Source organism: Aedes albopictus, chromosome 2 (genome assembly GCF_035046485.1).
Source record: "Aedes albopictus strain Foshan chromosome 2, AalbF5, whole genome shotgun sequence".
NCBI lineage: Eukaryota > Metazoa > Arthropoda > Insecta > Diptera > Culicidae > Aedes > Aedes albopictus.
Genome location: NC_085137.1, coordinates 150,602,644 through 150,622,735, shown reverse-complemented (window position 1 = coordinate 150,622,735; position 20,092 = coordinate 150,602,644). Strand labels below are relative to the sequence as shown.

The 20,092-nt window shown below is 44.0% G+C and overlaps 1 protein-coding gene across 2 annotated transcripts in view; it reads right to left on the bottom strand.

Moving 5' to 3' along the window:
- Window positions 1-7,255, bottom strand: part of LOC115258720 (uncharacterized) — an 88,712-nt gene extending 81,457 nt beyond the window's left edge. Inside the window, exons 1-2 of one of the 2 annotated variants that reach the window (XM_062850610.1) lie at window positions 6,335-7,255; window positions 5,588-6,203 (exon numbers count right to left, since the gene is read on the bottom strand). In XM_062850610.1, the coding sequence (XP_062706594.1) occupies window positions 5,588-6,071 (484 nt within the window). In that variant the 5' untranslated portion in view covers window positions 6,072-6,203; window positions 6,335-7,255. Of the gene's footprint in view, window positions 1-5,587 lie in introns of both variants that reach the window. The other variant, XM_029859073.2, reaches the window with a different exon arrangement.
- Window positions 7,256-20,092: the final 12,837 nt, after the last annotated feature.

The window sequence follows — 20,092 nt, the reverse complement described above, 5'->3', positions numbered from 1 at the left end:
AAAAAGCGAATAAACAGAAAAAGGCCCGCTTCGTGGACCTCTTTCTTTTGTTCTTCTTAATATAATCGTTGTAGCTTCTCACTTTTCTTCTAACTCTTGCATGAAATCGTACTAATTTTTATCAATGCACGCGTACTAACAATTTTAACAATTAACGATTGTTTCCTTACAATTACCACCTTTTGAAAAAAACTAGATTAACGAATTTCGCGCACTTATCACTTTCAGGATTTCCAGGCAAAAAAAAAGAGAGTTTCCTCTGCGATTTTATCCTTTTTATAAAAATTGCAAATCATGGATGGAGCCGAAGTTGTTCATCAATCGTTCCCGTCGTACATTCGGGAACGATTTTTGACAGTTATGCTCTAAACATAGCCATAATTGATTTTGGTTCCACCTATGGGACAGTAGTGCAAATCCGGGCGGGATTTTTATGTTATCCTGTCACGGAGAGTAGCTTACATTGCTCAAAAGCACCCACCCATACCGATAGAGTGTTGTGAGTGGAGCAGCGATCACTACACACATCAAGTCACTGTGTGCAGCCACTGACCCATTTAGTGTTAGTCGGATGTGTATTTATTTAAAGGGCGTGTTATTTTTAGGGATAGAGGGAATATGAAATTGCGGTGGAGCCAGCAAGTAATAATTGTAACCGCTGGTTACAATATACTGTTCATGTTTACGTACACACCCAAGACAGATTACCGGTACATCAGCACTTCTTTCAAAGTTTTGTCGAGATCCACATAGCCGAGCAATCAGCAAACAACGATTTTGTCGGGATCTCAGCAAATTCGGCAGTTCTTGGCTGACATTCGGAAGTCGTTCTGCTATACTTTTTGCTGAGATACCACTTAGAGATTTATCTGAGCATACGGCTGTGCACGATATTGCCGAACCCGCAAACTTGTTTCAAAAGTGCAGGATGTGAGTGAGGAAACATTTCATTTTGATCCTGGAAAATTGTTGACGAATTGTTTGTAAATAGGTATGTAAAGAGAGTAATCACAAGCACGACACTAGATAACATACTGTTATGTAACGGCGACTGGCACACACTATATGCATCCCGTTATGTATGACTTATGAATATGTTTTTATAATGCCTTTGAGTTATCGACGGAAAAGCGTAAAAAAAAAGAAAAAAAGTTGAATTGGTTGTAGAAAATATGATTCACAACTTTGACAAATCATGAAGAATTATTGCTAAACATCTGAATAGTGGTGTTTTTCCCTTTGACTGTTGAAGCGAGGTAGCTGAGGTGATTGAACAATTAGTTAAAGCTTTGAGACACGAAATAAGTATGCACAATTGATTTGTCTTTTGTTTCACAATGAAGTAGTAAGAAGAAATGGCGGTAATATAGGGATTCTGATGCTCGATATCTGAATTCATAAAAGTGTAAGAACTGTTGAGGGTTTTGCATGTTCGAGTTTTCTAGAGATGATATTCAATTATTGGATTGAACTGCTGAATAGTGACGGTTAAATATTGATATATATAGAAATGAGTTCACAGAGCTTATAGGATTAGGCGGTGGAAGTATTTCAGGCAAATATCAAACAACTATATGCATAAGCGAATGTAGATTAAAGAAAGGGGGATGTGGTGACGAGTGCCTCACTCATTCATGTGCTTATGCAGAAATAACATTCTTCACTGCACTCGTATCCATGCGCACCTGAGTAGTGGTACGATCGCGCACATGCACTCTGCAACGTGGCAGTATAGCGCTTAGTCTTTGACGCACGCTCAAGCTTATCACACGCGATTACCACAAATATCATCGGCGAAACCAAGCAGCTGAACGGTCCTCGTGAAAATCGTCCCACTCGTGTTTATCCCCGCTCTTCTTATTACACCCTCCAAAGCAATGTTGAACAGCAAGCACGAAAGACCATCACCTTGCCGTAACCCTCTGCGAGATTCGAAGGGACTCGAGAGTGTCCCTGATACTCGAACTACGCACATCACTCGATCCATCGTCGCCTTGATCAATCGTATCAGTTTATCCGGGAATCCGTATTCGTGCATAATCTGCCATAGCTGTTCTCGATCGATTGTATCATACGCCGATTTGAAATCGATGAACAAGTGATGTGTGGGCACGTTGTATTCGCGGCATTTCTGCAACACCTGGCGGATGGCGAACATCTGGTCCGTTGTAGCGCGTTCACCCATAAATCCAGCCTAATATTGCCCCACGAACTCTCTTGCAATCGGTGATAGACGGCGGCATAAAATTTGGGAGAGTATCTTGTAGGCAGCGCTCAGTAGTGTGATCGCGCGGTAGTTCCCGCAATCCAACTTGTCACCCTTTTTGCAGATGGGACACACGATACCTTCCATCCACTCCTCCGGTAATATTTTCTCCTCCCAAATCTTAGTAATGACCCAGTGTAGTGCTCTCACCAGTGCTTCTCCACCGTATTTTAGAAGCTCGCTTGGTAGTTGATCTGCTCCAGCGGCTTTGTTGTTTTTCAACCGGCCAACCTCCTCCTCAATCTCTTGGAGGTCAGGGGCCGGAAGTCTTTCGTCCTGTGCACATACTCCTAGATCTGTTACCATGCCACCTTCGGTACTTCGGTGATTATCTCGGCACATGTCGGCTTGTGGCACAAAGCCTGTGCGCGAGCGGTTAAGCTTCTCGTAGAACTTTCGTGTGTCCTTAGCGCGGTACAGCTCTTCCATCGCTTCGCGATCTCGTTCTTCCTGCTGGCGCTTCTTCATCCGGAAGACTGAGTTCTGGCTGTTCCGCGCCTGTTTGTAACGTGCCTCGTTCTCTCTCGTACGGTGTTGCAGCATTCTCGCCCATGCTGCATTCTTCTCACTTTTCAACTGTTCACATTCGCCGTCGTACCAGTCGTTTCTGTGATTCGGAGTCGCGAAGCCTAGTGCTGTAGCCGAGGTACTACCTATGGCGGATCGGATGTTCCTCCAGCCATCTTCAAGTGTAGCTGCGCCAAGCTGCTCTTCCGTTGGTAGGGTCACTGCTAACTGCTGCGCGTAGTCTTGAGCCATTTCTACGTTACGCAGCTGCTCGATGTTGAGTCGCGGCGTTCGACTTCGACGCGTGGTGATAACTGTCGAAAGTTTTGAGCGCATGCATACAGCTACTAAGTAGTGATCCGAATCTATATTCGCACTGCGGTATGTGCGGACGTTGGTTATATCCGAGAAGAATTTATCGTCGATTAGAACGTGGTCGATTTGGTTTTCTGTTTGATGGTCGGGTGATCTCCAGGTGGCTTTGTGGATATCTTTGCGGGGGAAGAAGGTGCTTCGGACTACCATACCACGGGAGGCTGCAAAGTTTACGCATCGCTGGCCGTTATCATTTGATACGGCGTGCAGGCTGTTTCGCCCGATTACCGGTCTGTACATTTCCTTCCTTCCTACCTGCGCGTTCATGTCGCCGACAACGATTTTCACGTCACGCGGCGAGCAACCATCGTATGTTTGTTCTAACTGCGCGTAGAACGCTTCTTTCTCGTCATCGGGTCTCCCTTCGTGTGGGCAGTGGACGTTAATGATGCTGTAGTTGAAGAAACGGCCCTTAACTCTCAACATGCACATCCTTGCGTTGATCGGCTGCCACCCGATCACACGTTCTCGCATCTTGCCCAACACTATAAATCCTGTTCCCAGTTCATTGGTGGTGTCACAGCTTTGGTAGAAGGTAGCCGCTCGATGCCCGCTTTTCCACACTTTCTGTCCAGTCCAACAAAGTTCCTGCAACGACACCATGTTAAAGTTGCGGGGATATAGTTCGTCGGAGATTATCCTGTCACATCCTGCGAAACCTAGTGACTTGCAATTCCATGTTCCAAGTTTCTAATCGTAGTCCTTATTTCGTCGCGTGGGTCTTTGCCGATTGTATCGAGTCGTATTTTCTCCTATGTTATTCGCAATGGGGATTTTTACGGGTGGCTTATTGGGCCTACGCCAACACTCCTGTCTCGCCGGAGGGCCATCGTGCCAGTTCTGTTTAACGTCCCAACCATGCCTTACTCAGCCGCTGGATGCTAGAACAGACGCTGTTTGAGCCGCACCTCCTTGGTGAACAGACGCTCGGATCGTACCTCCTCAATCTAGCTGAAGTCAGAAGGACAACAGTGCTCAGGCTGCACTACCAGCTAAGCACACAACTCTTAGCTGGCGGTCTTTGTCATCGTTTGGCCCGTGGAAGCATGAGGTAGGAACTTGTGAGGACCAGAGCTATGTTGGACGCTCTCCTTATCGACTCACCGTTTTGCAGCCCACCTGAGCCTCCCACTCAGTTGTTTGTTGAGTAGATCCAGATTTTGAGCATATGCAATTAGAATATCAGTATTGACCACAGGTTTTCGAAGTAGGGGGAAGTGGGATAAGATGTGATTTTTCAATCTTTCATCGTTTTCAATGATACATAGCCTCGGCTGTTAGGCTTTCAAAGTGGCAACAGCAACTAGATAGTATTTGCTTGATAGTTCAGTATGAATATTCACGAAACTAATACATTTTCAGCCGTTTTAAAAGTTGGTTTCGGAAAACGGAAATAGTAAAAAAAAGCCATCTGCCATGGGGTAAGATGACACTTCATGAAAACATTCAAAACAATACATGGAGTGTCACCCCCCTCCCAGCTAAACGATGGTTGTCATGTTTGAATGACCCTTAACATGGATAGCGTAGACATCAACAACCATGCGTCTCCATGTGTGTCATGTGTCTCCATGTGTGTAGGACCATGCGTCTCCATGTGTGTCATAATCTTTTAAGAAACACATGGCTGGTAATAAAATCACCAGAAAACTTCAATGGCAAGCACCAAAAACCGGAAGTTGTCAGTTTTCATTGAGAAATCGAAAGATTTTCCGTGGATTTGGCAGCCTAGCTTCTAGACGAATGTTATATGCAAACATATCTTGACACCATTCACCTATAACAATGATCAAATCACACTCAGGAATGATTTTATGAGTTGGGGTATTTTACCCCATCTTGGCATTTTGGACTTTGTTGCCCTAGAATTGTTTCTTAACGAACGATGAAAACTCACACATTTTAAAACCCCGCGTATTACTTCGATAAAGCATGTAGCGCAATTCTCACAAAACAGCAGTATCATTCTACATAAATGGATTCCAAAGCCTGTCTTCCAATATTGTACATATATTAAATGCTGAAATTGACGTAATGATAATTATAACTCTGTCAAGCAGTATTTTGTTCATTTAGAGTTTGTTTTTTTTTTCTCCCTAAGGCATGGTGCTTCATTTACACCTGTATCGACCAACAAAAATATTGAACTACAATCCTTGTCCAACCTTCCGCCAACAAAATCAATCGATACAAAACGTTAGCACAGGTGCATGACTTATTCACAACTAAAACATAAACTATACACAGGCAACTCATTGTCCGCTCGTCTTGGCTGGCTGGCAGTGATGCAAACAAAAAAGGCAATGCGTCTCCTTTGTGGTTCGGTCAAACCAGGCAGCATGGCACATTGGCTCAGCTCAGCACACAAACCGCACGGTAATTTACTCGAGCCGAAATGGAACAAGGCTGTAATGTAATGGAAATGGTAATGGTACTTACCATATCCGTTGGCGAACTCGACAATCTTCTCCGAGCTCCGAAGCAGCCCGAAATTGCTCCACAAGTTATTGATTCGACGGCCAAATGACTTCCGCCGTTGTACCGGTTTGCCGCCACTTTTGCTGGATTTGGTTGTTGATGTCGAGTAGGACGATTTTCTTTTCACCGCTGGCGGTGGTTTCCTAATTTCATAACGATTCGCATCCACCGGTACTGACACTGTGGTGGTTGTTGACGATTCAGGTGCGTTTGCACTGCTTCTGATTCCCCCAATATTGTTGTTTTCTTCACTACCGGAGGCATTGCTCACCAAAGAAGACGGTTCACTCGGCTCAGGATCTGCTATGGGAGCTTTCCCACTGCGTTTGGAAGGCACTTTTAAGGATTCGGGTTGTCTGTTCCTGCGGAACAATGCTTTGAAACTGTCTACAAATCCTGAACCTTTACGTGAATCACTGCTTTTTATTTCATACGATTGCACCATTTTCACTGATTACGAACCGAACATTCCAGGAGCACTGCCCATCACATACTAAACACTTCCTATTCCTCGATGCAGGTCAGCAGCACTTTAACCCTATCCAGAGACCAGCTGACCGCCGGTTCACTGAACCGCCTGAACAGAAGAAAATGTAAATTTTCTTCACCCCGTTTTTGAACTTACAAGACTCCACGCTAGTACACACGCGATACTACGAGTCGTTGTGCAATTTTCACACTACTGTCCCTAAGTGCTAAACAACTCACCGAATCAACGACGACGACGCGTGGCAGTCTCGGGGCCTGGGTCAATTGCCCAAGCCAAATTGAAGAATATAAAAAAAATAACCCGAACCTCGCGCACGGAACGTTCTTCCTGTTCTGAGTCACTATCAACAGCAAAACAACGCGCGGTGGGCTATGATGGAGCATCGTCGTTGTCGTTGTCGTCGTCGCGAAGGCACGCAAATGGCAATCCTCCTCCCTCGCGCATCGAGTGCCCCTAAGAAGGGAGGACTGATTGGAACAAAAACTCGACCAAGCCACCCACCTACCCGGCGCGGCGATCCATGAGGGAGGCATCGGTACCACCCAACCACCCATAAAGAAACACATGCTAATAGTGCGACGAGCGGTAACCATAATCAACCAGTAAGCTATAGCAATGAGTTTTGCCGGCGGTTTCTTGGCGCGGAGAAAGCGTATTCTTACCATTCTTACGGATGAAATGGCTAATCAGAGTGTTTCTCAAACTAACGGCAGCGCATATCACAAATCAAGTGAATTAAAATATATGAAACATTCTTCAATGTTCCAGTGCTGGGAAGTCCGAAATTGTTTACTTGTACTTGTGGATCCCTTTTATTCTTATCCATCAAAGTGTAGTGAAAGACTGTTCGTTAACTCAAAAACAATAGTACGCCACAATACTCGGTTCGTGGCTGCCGCTCTCCATTCTCACTCACGCTAAATGCTCGCCAAGTCACGCTCCACCCATCACTGGTTCGCCCATCGCACTCTCTGAGATCTACGCTTTCTTGATCAACAGTGAACTCCAATTTTGCAGGGTTTTTATCCGGCATTTTTGCAACACACCCAGCCGGCTTTGGTCACCTTCTGGATGCTGTGTTCGCCGTAGAGTGCAGTGAGCTCGTGTTTCATCCTTCTCCGCCACACACCATTCTCCTGCACACCGCCGAAGATCGTCCTTAGCACTCGTCGCTCGGAAACTCCGAGTGCTTGCTGGTTCTCCTCGAGCATGGTCCATGTCTCGTGTCCGTAGAGGACCATCGGTCTTATTAGCGTTTTGTACATGGTGCATTTGGTGCGTGGGTGAATCTTTTTAGACCGCAGCTCCTTCTGGAGCCCATAGTAGGCACGACTTCCACTGATGATACGCATTTGTATTTCACGACTAGCATTGTTGTTAGCCGTCAGTAAGGATCCGAGAAAGATGAATTCCTCGACCACCTCGAAAGTATCCCCGTCTATCGTAACATTACTACCCAGACGGATCCGGTCGTTTCCGGTTCCGCCTACCAGCATGTACTTTGTTTTTGAGGCATTCACCACCAGTCCGACCTTTGCTGCTTCGCGTTTCAGTCCGGTGTACAGCTCTGCCACCGTTCCAAATGTTCTGGCAATAATGTCCATGTCGTCCGCAAAGCACACAAATTGACCGGATTTTGTGAAAATCGTTCCCCGGCTGTTGAGCCCGGCTCGTCGCATCACACCTTCCAGAGCGATGTTGAAGAGTAGGCATGAGAGTCCATCACCTTGTCGCAGTCCCCGGCGAGATTCGAATGAACTGGATAGTTCACCCGAAACTCTTACGCAGTTTTGCACACCGTCCATCGTTGCTTTAATCAGTCTAGTCAGCTTCCCAGGAAAGCCGTTTTCGTCCATGATTCTCCATAGCTCTGCGCGGTCGATACTGTCGTATGCCGCTTTGAAATCGATGAACAGGTGATGCGTTGGGACCTGGTATTCACGGCATTTCTAGAGGATTTGCCGTACGGTAAAGATCTGGTCCGTTGTCGACCGGCCGTCGATGAAGCCAGCCTGATAACTTCCCACGAACTCATTCGTTTTAGGTGACAGACGACGGAAGATGATCTGGGATAGCACTTTGTAGGCAGCATTCAAAATAGTGATCGCCCTGAAGTTCTCACATTCCAAATGGTCGCCTTTCTTGTGAATGGGGCAGATTACCCCTTCCTTCCACTCCTCCGGTAGCTGTTCGGTTTCCCAGATCCTGACTATCAGCCGATGCAAACATGTGGCCAACTTTTCTGGGCCCATCTTGATGAGTTCAGCTGCGATACCATCCTTACCAGCTGCTTTGTTGGTTTTGAGCTGATGAATGGCATCCTTAACTTCCCTCAGCGTGGGAGTTGGTTCATTTCCGTCCTCCGCTGCACTGGCGTCGTCGTTTCCTCCGTTGCCGTGGGCTCCCGTGCCTACGTTCTCCACGCCGATCAGGTGCTGATCGAAGTACTGGGTCCACCTTTCGATCACCTCACGTCCGTCCGTCAAGAGGCCTCCGTCTTTATCCTTGTATATTTCGGCTCGCTGCACGAAGACATTGCGGGATGCGTTGAGCTTCTGATAGAACTTCCGTGTTTCTTGGGAACGTCACAGCAGTTCCATGTCTTCACACTCCGCTTCTTCCAGGCGGCACTTTTTCTCCCGAAAGAGGCGGGTTTGCTGTTTCCGCTTCTGTTTGTAACGTTCCACGTTCTGTCGGGTCTCTTGCTGCAGCATTACCGCCCTCGCTGCGTTCTTCTCCTCCAAAACCATTCTGCACTCTTCGTCAAACCAAACGTTTCGTCGATTCCGTTCCACGTATCCGATGGTGCTCTCGGCTGCGTCGTTGATGGCTGCTTTCACTGTACTCCAGCAGTCCTCTAGAGGGGCCACATCGAGCACGCCCTCGTCTGGCAACGCGGCCTCGAGATTATGCGCGTATGCTGAGGCGACATCCGGTTGTTTCAGTCGCTCTATGTTGTACCGTGATGGTCGCCGGTACCGTACATGGTTGATGACGGAGAGTTTTGGGTGCAGTTTGACCATCACCAGATAGTGGTCGGAGTCGATAGGTCCTGACGTCGATAATGTCGGAGAAGTGCCATCCGTCAATCAGAACGTGGTCGATTTGAGATTCCGTCTGCTGTGGTGATCTCCAGGTGTAACGATAAGGGAGGCTGTGTTGGAAAAAGGTGCTACGTATGGCCATATTTTTGGAGATGGCGAAATCAATGAGTCGTAGGCCGCTTTCGTTCGTCTGCTGGTGGGCGTTGAACTTACCAATCGTCGGTCTGAATTCCTCCTCCTGGCCTACCTGAGCGTTCAAATCTACTATGATGATCTTGACGTCGTGGCTTGGGCAGCGATCGTACTCGCGTTCGAGCTGCGCGTAAAATGCGTCCTTGTCATCATCAGTACTTCCAGAGTGTGGGCTGTGCACGTTTATTATACTGAAGTTGAAGAATCGGTCCTTGATCCACAGCCTGCACATTCTTTTGTCGATCGGCCACCAACCGATCACGCGCCTCTTCATATCACCCATCACGATGAAAGCTGTTCCCAGCTCGTGTGTGTTGCCGCAGCTCTGGTAGATGGTATGATTACCTCTAAACGTTCGCACCATGGATCCTGTCCAACACACCTCCTGCAGCGCTACGATGCCGAACCCGCGGTCCTTCAGTAGATCGGCGAGTATGCGGGTGCTCCCAATGAAGTTGAGAGATCGGCAGTTCCACGTACCGAGTTTCCAATCGCAAGTCCTTTTTGTTCGCTGGGGTCGTTGCCGTTGGTCTCGGTTCGTACTATTCTGTTGCTGATTTTCCGCTACAATTGTTTTTTACGGCTCGCTCGTAGGGCCTGACACCAACTCCCTACTTTCTGGAGGACCATAGTGCACAGTTGAGCTTAGAGTCCTTCCCTGGCACTCGGACGTAGATCAGCCGCCCCTAACATGGGGATCAGACGCTGTTGTGAGCCGCTCCTCCTGAAGAACAGACGCTCAGGTTTGCCGAAGCAACCCCCCCCCTTCCCTGTCAGCCTACAACCAAAGTTCCCACCGCGGTTGGTTACCCCATCTTCCCTAAGGGTGCTCGTAGTTTCCAGCCGGTACCAGGCGGAGGTAGAGATAGGAGGAGTTACTGGGCCAGAGGCTAGTGAATCACAATGGAATCTGAATTGCGCAGCATACCCAGCCTTTACCGTGCCACACTCATTGCCAGCTGTATTACCGTTCTTGAGCTTGTGGATGACATCCCCAACTTCCAGCAACGTAAGAGTTGGCTCATTCTCATCCTCTTTTACGCTAACGTGCATTCCTCCCGTGTCTACGTTCTGCGTGCCGTTTGAGTGTACATACTCTTGTCTATCCACAAACCAATTGCTGGATGCTCTGAGCTTCTGGTACAACTTCTATGTTTTTTAGATTGGCACAGCAGCTCCATTGCTTCACACTTCGCTTCTTTCAGGCGTTATTTTTTGTTCTCCTTAATAAGACGAGTCTGTTGCTTCCGCTTTTGTTTGCATCATACTACAGCTATTATGTCGAACATAGCTGACTGTCATCGGTACCGGTTATCGTTGATTACTACGAGCACTGGGCGTAGTTTGAACATCACTAGGTAGTGAATGAAGTTGATGAAAGCGCCATGGCGTCAATCATGTTGACCTCACTGTTTAACCCTCCATGGATGTTTGAATAAGCGCACCAAGCTGGTGCGTTCAGCGTACCATGTCTGAGTCAAATTGGCCCCAACATCTCGAACATACGAACATAACTGAATAGATTAAATGAATCCAATTCTAGAATATGGGAGAAACAGCCGAAAAGCTCCCGGAATTTGAATTTACTTAGCCAAAATACACATCTCCGGTTTACAACTTGTGAAAATTACATAACATTCTCCAGACATGCCTCCAAGAGTTCCTCCAGGAAGCCTCAAGTATTTATCCAGAAATTCCTCAATAAATCCCTCCCTTAGTTTCTCCCGTAGTTTTTTCCTAATTCCTCCCGGAAATCCTACAGGGATTCCTCCAGGAATTTCTCCAGGGATTTCCAGGTATTTCTCCAGAAAATCTTCTAGGAATATCTGCCAGAATTTCTCCCAGATTTCCTCTAGGGATTTCTCCATAAAATCCTAAAGACTTTTCTCGCGAAACTTATTCAGAAATTCCTTCAGGAAATCCTCGAGAAATTCCTACAGGTTTCCGCAATAGATTTTTTCCTGGAAATTTTCCAGGAACTTCTTGAGGAATTCCTCCTAGGATTCACCAATGTATGTCTCCAGAAATTACTCAAACCATCCTCCAGATTTTCCTCCAGGAATTCCTTCAAAATTCATCGAGAAGTTCCCCCAGACATTTCTCCAGAAATTCATCAAAGAATCAGAATTTCCTCTAGGAATTCCTCCAAATGTTGCTTCAGGAATTCTTCCAGAAATACCTCCAGGAATTCCTCCAGGAATCGCTCCAGGAACTCCTTCAAGGATTCCACAGGAAAATCCTCTAGGAATTTCTGCCTGAATGCCTCCAAAATATCCTCTAGGGATTCCTCCAGGAATTCCTCCACGGATTCCTCCAAAAATCCTAGAGGAATTCCTCCTGGATCTCTTCCAGGAATTCTTCGAGGAATTCCAACAGGGATTTCTTCATAAATTCCTTTAGAAATATCTCCAGGAATTTCTTCAGGAATTCCTCCGTTGATTCATCCATGGTTTTTTCCAGAAATTCCTCAAAATCCTACAGAAATTCTTCGAGGAATTCCTTCAGAGATTCCTCAAGGAGTTCCTCAAGGAAACCTCAAATATTTCTCCAGAAATTCCTCAAAGAATACCTCCAGAAATTGTTCAAGGAATTCCTCCAAAAAATCCTCCTAAAAATCCTTCAGGAAATCCTCTAAAAATACTTCCAGGAATTCCTCCAGATAATTCTCCAGAAAATCCTATACGAATTTCTGTCAAAATTTCTCCAAGATATCGTCTACGGATTACTCCAGAAATTCCTTTAAAAAGTCTCTAGGAATTTCTCTTGGAATTTCTCTTGGAATTTCTCTAGGCATTTCTCCAGGAATTTCTGCAGGATTTTTTTCTGGAATTTCTTCAGGAATTCCTCCATGGATTCATCCATGAACATCTTCAGAAATTCCTCATTAATCTCTCCAGAAATTCATTAAGATGGAGTTCTTTTAAAATCGAAAAAGGGCCACTTCTATCGGAGATTCCAAGCTCCCCAGAACCTGCTCCGCGGGCACCGAAATTACACGTATAGAATAATCTGTCACTAGCAACGACAATAACACGCTGTTTTCCAGTCGAAATTATGATGATATGGTGATACCATGGATCATGCCACACTTAGATTCACCCCGTAGAAAGGGGGGAGGGTCATAGGGGGATACACTCTTCCCCTAAAGATACTTCAAACCGAATGCAATTTGGTGCCCTAGTTTCGGAGTACGAGCCATTTGAAGTCAGAAAGAATCGTCCCGGGTGGTTAAGGGTTAACACCATAACTTTGCGGAAAATTCAGGCCAAACATGTCTAAAGGTCCAATCTGCAGAAGAGAGGCTCTCTTTGGTTTCCCTCTCTTTCGTTAATATCTCAGCTGTTTCTTTGTATTATGATTGTCTCCTTGCATTGAGCGATAGTCAAAACAATCGTCTTTTGATTTGTACTGCAAAAATAGTTGAAAAGTGTGCCATTACATTGCAATAATTGAAAGAGAAATTGAACAAAGAGAGCCTCTCAAATGCAGATAGGACCTATTGAAATGTTTGGCATGAATTCATGCCAAACATTTCAATAGGTCCTATCTGCATTTGAGAGGCTCTCTTTGTTCAATTTCTCTTTCAATTATTGCAATGTAATGGCACACTTTTCAACTATTTTTGCAGTACAAATCAAAAGACGATTGTTTTGACTATCGCTCAATGCAAGGAGACAATCATAATACAAAGAAACAGCTGAGATATTAACGAAAGAGAGGGAAACCAAAGAGAGCCTCTCTTCTGCAGATTGGACCTTTAGACATGTTTGGCCTGAATTGTTAAGGGCACTGTGGCTCCAAAAAGTTTGCGAACCACTGCTGTTAAGTTGAAGCTAAAACAAAGTGTAGTTATCTCAGTTATCCATAACTGATCATTTCTTTAAGAATTTGGGGAAACAACGTAAATATGTCGACGTGCCTTATAGTTTGAAATAACGTACGAAGTTCATTAGTGGGAGAATTTTCGCACAGATTAACGCTTGTAGAGAGAGCATATCATAGAAGAACGCAAAAAAAACAACTGCCTTCTCGTTCAAGGAAACATTAATTTACAATGGAACGCTAATCAAAAGTGTAAGCAGTCAACCGCTCAAACGCAAAGCAGCGTAGATTTGTCACGCTATGCTTGTTCCTAAGTATGTGAGAAATCCATTTATCAACCGTGGGTTGTACTTCTTTCACTTGTTGTAACTTTTTTAACCTTCAGTAATTTATATGTTCTATTTTTATAGACAAAAATGGCCTCAATAGGAGTAACTGAACATTTGCAACTTATCGTATGTTTTCAAAGAACGAAAATTTTGCCCGTTAGTCTATTTCCTGTTTGTAAAAACGGTAACATTATTCTGATATTTAACTTTGCTTAATATTTCTTATGAATCACGTTCTTAGTCATTTAATTTCTAATGCATTTCCACAGTGAAATGCTAATGCATTATACGGTAGACATGAAGATAGTTTTGTGTTTGAGAATGAAACTCACACTTTTAAACCTTTCCCAAGGTAGCTTTGCAATAAAATCGAAAAAGTGTAAAGTCCACATCTTATCATCACTCGTCAATTACACATTCCTATTCGTATTCACTATACACTATCTTCATTACCATCTTATCCCACTTCGACGTTAAATCCTTGTTCAATCTCCGTTCGACCGGAAGCACAACATTTTTCAGCGCGCTCGTAAAGCCTACGAATACCGACCGAATGCACTGCCCGCCAAATCCAAACTGCCCTCGATGGGGGTGCTCAGGTCAGGTCCGTCCACAAACACCAAAAGTCCTGCCAGAAGCATTGATTGAATTCTCATAATGAGGACTCTAGCCAGTGAGGACAAAAACGAACGAAGGTCGTCACCCTTCTCAGTCCCGATGCCACAGACGGAAGCAGAAGAGGGGAATCCTATTTATAAACATACCGATTATTTGCCTCTAATTCTTCGAAGCCATCAGCGTGGCGTGGTTGTGGGTTATTGTGGTATGTTTTCGTCCTTGTCCGGACATCTTCATGTAGCTAAGAACTAGGATACCACCATTCAATGCAAGAACATGCTCTGGAAAACCGAGGTTAGTACCCAGGTAACCACTAAGCATTTGAATAAGCCGTGTATCAGCCCGTATTATGCATTTAAACTGCTTGCTGCCCTACATAAGCAGTTCAAATGCACAGCTGCCTTGAGTTAGCATAAGCTGTGCTGCTCAAAAGCTTTCGGCTGTTAATTAGCATTTCAACTGCTTGAAGTGGTTTCACTTGGGAGCATACAGAATGCTTTTCAACTGCTCTTTAAATGCTAGGAGCAAAAAGGTTGGGAGATTTCCTATCTGGCTTCAATCTTGTGATTTATCTCACTAAAGTCGTACCGGAAGTCACTATGTACACTAGCGCCACGTGGTGGTGAAATTCTGAACTATGCTATTCATGACCTGGAAGTACTCGTAGTCCTGAACAACTTTGTCGAAGATAGTTCCTTCCTATTTGGCTTCAATCTCGTGCTATATCCCACCAAAGTCGTACCAGAAGTCACTATGTACACTAGTGGCACGTGATGGTAAAATTCGGAATTATGCTCTTCATGACCTGGAAGTACTCGTTGTTCTGAAAAACATTGTCGAAGATCGCATCTTCCTATCTGGCTTCAATCTCGCGCTATATCCCTCCAAAGTCATACCGGAAGTAGCTATGTACACTAGCGCCACGTGGTGGTGAAATTCTGAATTATGCTCTTCATGACCTGGAAGTACTCGTAGTCCTTAACAACTTTGCCGAAGATCGCACCTTCCTATCTGGCTTCAATCTCGTGCTATATCCCACCAAGATCGTACCGGAAGTAGCTATGTACACTAGCGCCACGTGGCACAGTGCTTCGCCCCATAGACAAAAGTGAAAAAATCGACTTCAAAATTATGTTCAATCTAGTATGCCATGCTGTTCATACATGCTTGAAGTATGTTGCTCGACCATTATATGCTTGAAGATCGTGTTTATTATACCAAAAAAACCTAGATTACCAAACAGTGTTTTCGTTGTCCATAGAAAAATAATATTTTATAAAACAGATTCATCTTTGGCCTAGCTCAGCATTATTAAACGTTTCAGTTTTCAGTGAGAATCAAAATGGAAGGTCTACAACACATCAGAAAAATTTATTTTTTCGTTTAGCGCGGCAACATGTTTTGATATTGTGAAAATCAAATGTCATAATGTTAGTACTATATCCCTTTCGTGACGAACCAGCACAATTGTGCTGTTGAGCGGTAGCAGTTTTGCATATTTTTATCATCTGTTAAGACTTTGTTTAACGTTATGTAAACTGTTTCAATAATTCAGCCACTACTTATACTTGTTTATGTGAAAGTAAACTTTTGTTTACGTTGCCTGTGTGATTTGCCACCACAAGGTAAACAAAAAGTGGACAAAAACCGTAAAACATGAAAAAGTTTTGTCTGTCGCATAATTTTTATTAACGATTTGTCTATGTAGTCAAAGCTAGAAATCGAAAGATAAAGAGTAGTTCTTTCAAATGAGGTAAAATAATTGTTGTTTTGTTGGGAATTCTTAGAGTTCTGGAGAGCCAAAGTTGAGCTATTTGTATGGAGATGTCAATTTTTTGCGCTCCGTCACGAAAGGGATATGGCGTAGAGGAAAAACGACCCCAATTTTCAAATTGATGAAACAAAAAATGACCTCAAAAGACCTCTCTGAATTTTTCACCATTTTTTCTTTACAGTGTCCGCTGAATACTGGATTCGACTCCAGCTGCTTTTATTTGCTAATTTGAAATCGAGCTTTTCCCGAGTGATGTATTTATAGTAAACATCGAAGATATTTTTTATCAAGTTTTCTTTTCTGATCCTTTCAAACGAAAAATGTATCCGTTTATATAGTTCCCTCGTTTCCTTATGAAACTGCTGATTACTACGAAGAATTTGAGGGTAAACTTCAACGATTTCTCCAGTTTTAAAGTATGCAACTAGACAAGAAATGGCCAAACGCACGACCTTCAAGAAACACCGAAAATGTTCGGTGAGAATAAAGTTTGGGGATTAAGTCATTCTTGCAATTACCTTTTTATTATGATCTATATATGTTTAACCAGTTGCCTAAATTGAATTCTAGAAAAAAAAAACAGCAAGATTTGAATAAATTGGCGGCTAAGACACTTAAGCGATTATGAATTATGTATAGGACATTTATGCAAATTGTAGCTTTTATCAAGTTTGTCAACTTCACCGAAGACACTATTTAGAAAAAATGTATGGTACGTTAGTTACGATTTTTGTCCTGCAGTTCCATATATTCGCAGCGAAATTTTGAACTACGCTCTTCATGGCCTGGAAGTAATCGTAATCCTGAACATTTTTGTCGAAGATCGTACCTTCCTATCTCGCTTCAATCTTGTGATATATCGCACTAGCACTAGCGCCACGTGGTAGTTAAATTCTGAACTATGCTCTTCATGACCTGGAAGTACTCGTAGTCCTGAACAACTTTGTCGAAGATAGTTCCTTTCTATCTGGCTTCAATCTCGTGCTACATCCCACCAAAGTCGTATCGGAAGTAACTATGTACACTAGTGGCACGTGGTGGTGATATTCGAAACTATGCTGTTCATGACCTGGAAGTACTCGTAGTGCTGAACAACTTTGTCGAAGATAGTACCTTCCTATCTGGCTTCAATCTAGTGATATATCTCACTAAAGTCGTACCGGAAGTCACTATGTGCACAAGCGCCACATGGGGGTGAAATTCCGAAATATGTTTTTCATCACATAATAGTACTCGTAGTCCTGAGGGAGCATTCATAAACCACGTAGACTTTTTGGAGGGAGAGGGGTCTGGCCAAAGTCTACGCTCCATACAAATTTCTAAATTTTTGTATAGGCGAGAGTCTACGAGGGGGGAGGGGGGTCTGAGATGACCAAATTTTGGTCTACGTGGTTTATTAACAGCCCCTGAACAAGTTTGCCGAAGATCGCACCTTCCTATCTGGCTTCAATCTCTTGCTATATCCCACCAAAGTCATACCGGTATTAGCTATGTACAGTAGCGCCACGTGGTGGTAAAATTTGGAACTATGCTCTTCATGGCCAAGAAATACTCGTTGTCCTGAACAACTTTGTCAAAGATCGCATCTTCCTATCTGGCTTCAATCTCGTGCTATATCCCACCAAAATCGTACCGGAAGTAACTATGTACACTAGTGGCACGTGGTGGTGAAATTCGGAATTATGCCGTTCATGACCTGGAAGTACTCGTTGTCCTGAACAAGTTTGTCGAAGATCGCATCTTCCTATCTGGCTTCAATCTCGCGCTATATCCCTCCAAAGTCATACCGGAAGTAGCTATGTACACTAGCGCCACGTGGTGGTGAAATTTTGAACTATGCTCTTCATGACCTTGAAGTACTCGTAGTCCTGAACAACTTTGTCGAAGATCGCATCTTCCTATCTGGCTTCAATCTCGTGCTATATCCCTCCAAAGTCATACCGGAAGTAGCCACGTACACTAGCGCCACGTGGTGGTGAAATTCGGAACTATGCTCTTCATGACCTGGAAGTACTCGTAGTCCTGAACAACTTTGCCGAAGATCGCATCTTCCTATCTGGCTTCAATCTCGTGTTATATCCCACCAAAGTCGTACCGGAAGTCACTATGTACACTAGCGCCACGTGGTGGGGAAATTCGGAAGTATGAAATCCATCACCAGGAAATGGTTGTTGTTCTGAACAACTTTGCAGAAGACAGAATGTTGCTATCTTGTCGAGGTTCCGAAAGAACTCGCTACAAATGGTACTCACAACCAATCCAGGAACAAAACGGAACCGGAAGAAGTTAAAAATGTGGAACTAATGTTTTCGCCTGGTTCTCACCTGAAGCTGCATGAAATTCCAATCGGCTTTCACTACACCTCTCTAGGATAGTGTAGGATTCCGTTAACGCTAACAGATTGAAATTGGGTTCACTAACTGCTGAGATATGGATGTGCAAAAAAATTAGTTCCACGTTTTATTGCCTGTCGGTACTTTACGTTACAAAAACCCTGTTGGTATAAGCAGTGTTAATAAAATTTTAGTCGAGTTTCCTATTCATTTTTTCCCACTGTGCAGTGCTGGGTCAATAGCAGGCCCCTGACACGGCCTATATCAATGCATTGGAATCATGGTAGACAGGATGTCCTGGGCGCTAATAAATAGCGCCCACTGTCAAATGCGAAAACATCAACAATTTTTTGTTTAACGTTTGTTTTGGTTTGTTGATCAGTTTTTGGAATCATTTTTTCCACCGCTTATGATCACAAAACACTTCAAACTCGCTTTTATATTAATGTACGGTAAGAGGAGCATGCGATTAGTTGAATAAAGCAACCCAACAAACACGCATTGTGAATGTGATTTCGTGTGTGGCTCACAACATCAAACAAAAGCTGCGTTTGTTGATTACATGCTCGTTACAATTTGCACGAATATGAGTATGAAGCAGTTAGATGTTGGCTACGATAAATTTCATTGATGCCAGGGGCCTGGTCAATAGAGATAAGTGACATTTCAACACACGAACACTAGCGCGAGTTTTTCCTCACACAAAATTGCACGCTAATACAAAGGCTATTCAGATTGCATATGCAAATATTACCCAATAGATTTGGGTAAAACGGGTAAATAGTGATAAAACTAACGTCCGGGGTAAGAGTGCAAATGTTTTCCTCACAGTTTCACAACTACATCTACAAAAAAGGCACGCATACATTTGAACGTGATTACCACTATGAGAGTATATTGTCGGGCCGCCACCAAACCGGACTTCGCACAATCAAGTCGCGACGCGACCCAACTCGCGACGTTTTTTAATCATATCAAAAGTAGTGCGCATCCTTCCCGTTGTTGTCAGCAACACAGCGCACTAGATGCGAAACAGTTGCGACACTTGTGGACCAAGAAAAAGAAATTTTTTGATTGAATGTCGGTCTTGATTCCAACCGGATAGACAATATTACAGGTGGGGAAGAAGATACTTCGTGTGCGTGAGATCCGTGTCTGGTGCAAAACATGTCACTACTACAAGCAAAGCGAGCTCCCATAGTGGTTTCGCAGCTCGGTGTCACGAACACTAATGCAAATCTACTGGTTGAAAATATGCCCATTTGATTTTGCTGGGAACAGCTGATCTTTGTTTACTATTTTCAACCAGTAACTCAGGTGGGTTCGTGTAATGCAGCGTGTACGTACACGCAACACCACTAAAAGCAGAAACCACTATAGAGATAAGTGACATTTCAACACACGAACACTAGCGCAAATTTTTCCTCACACAAAAGTGCACGCCGATTGAAAGGCTATTCAGATTGCATATGCAAATATTACCCAATCGAATTGGGTAAAACGGGTAAATAATGATAAAACTAACGTCCGGGGCAAGAGTGCAAATATTTTCCTCGCAGTTTCACAACTACATCTACAAAAAAGGCACGCATACATTTGAACGTGATTACCTCTATAAGAACGCGTGTCAAATAGTGACGTCACTATATATTTGTGTTTACATTTTTCTTTCCTTATAATGCATAGCCATCTCTTCTTCTTCCCCACCTGTAATTCTTCATTACACCAACAAAGCTAGCCATGAAAATGTTTGACAATTCTCAGGTCATTTTGACAGCCTGCACACATGCGCGAAAAAGACGGATCATATATTCTACTTTGTCGATCTTGTTGTTGTCCTTTTCATGCTCATGATACACCTGTC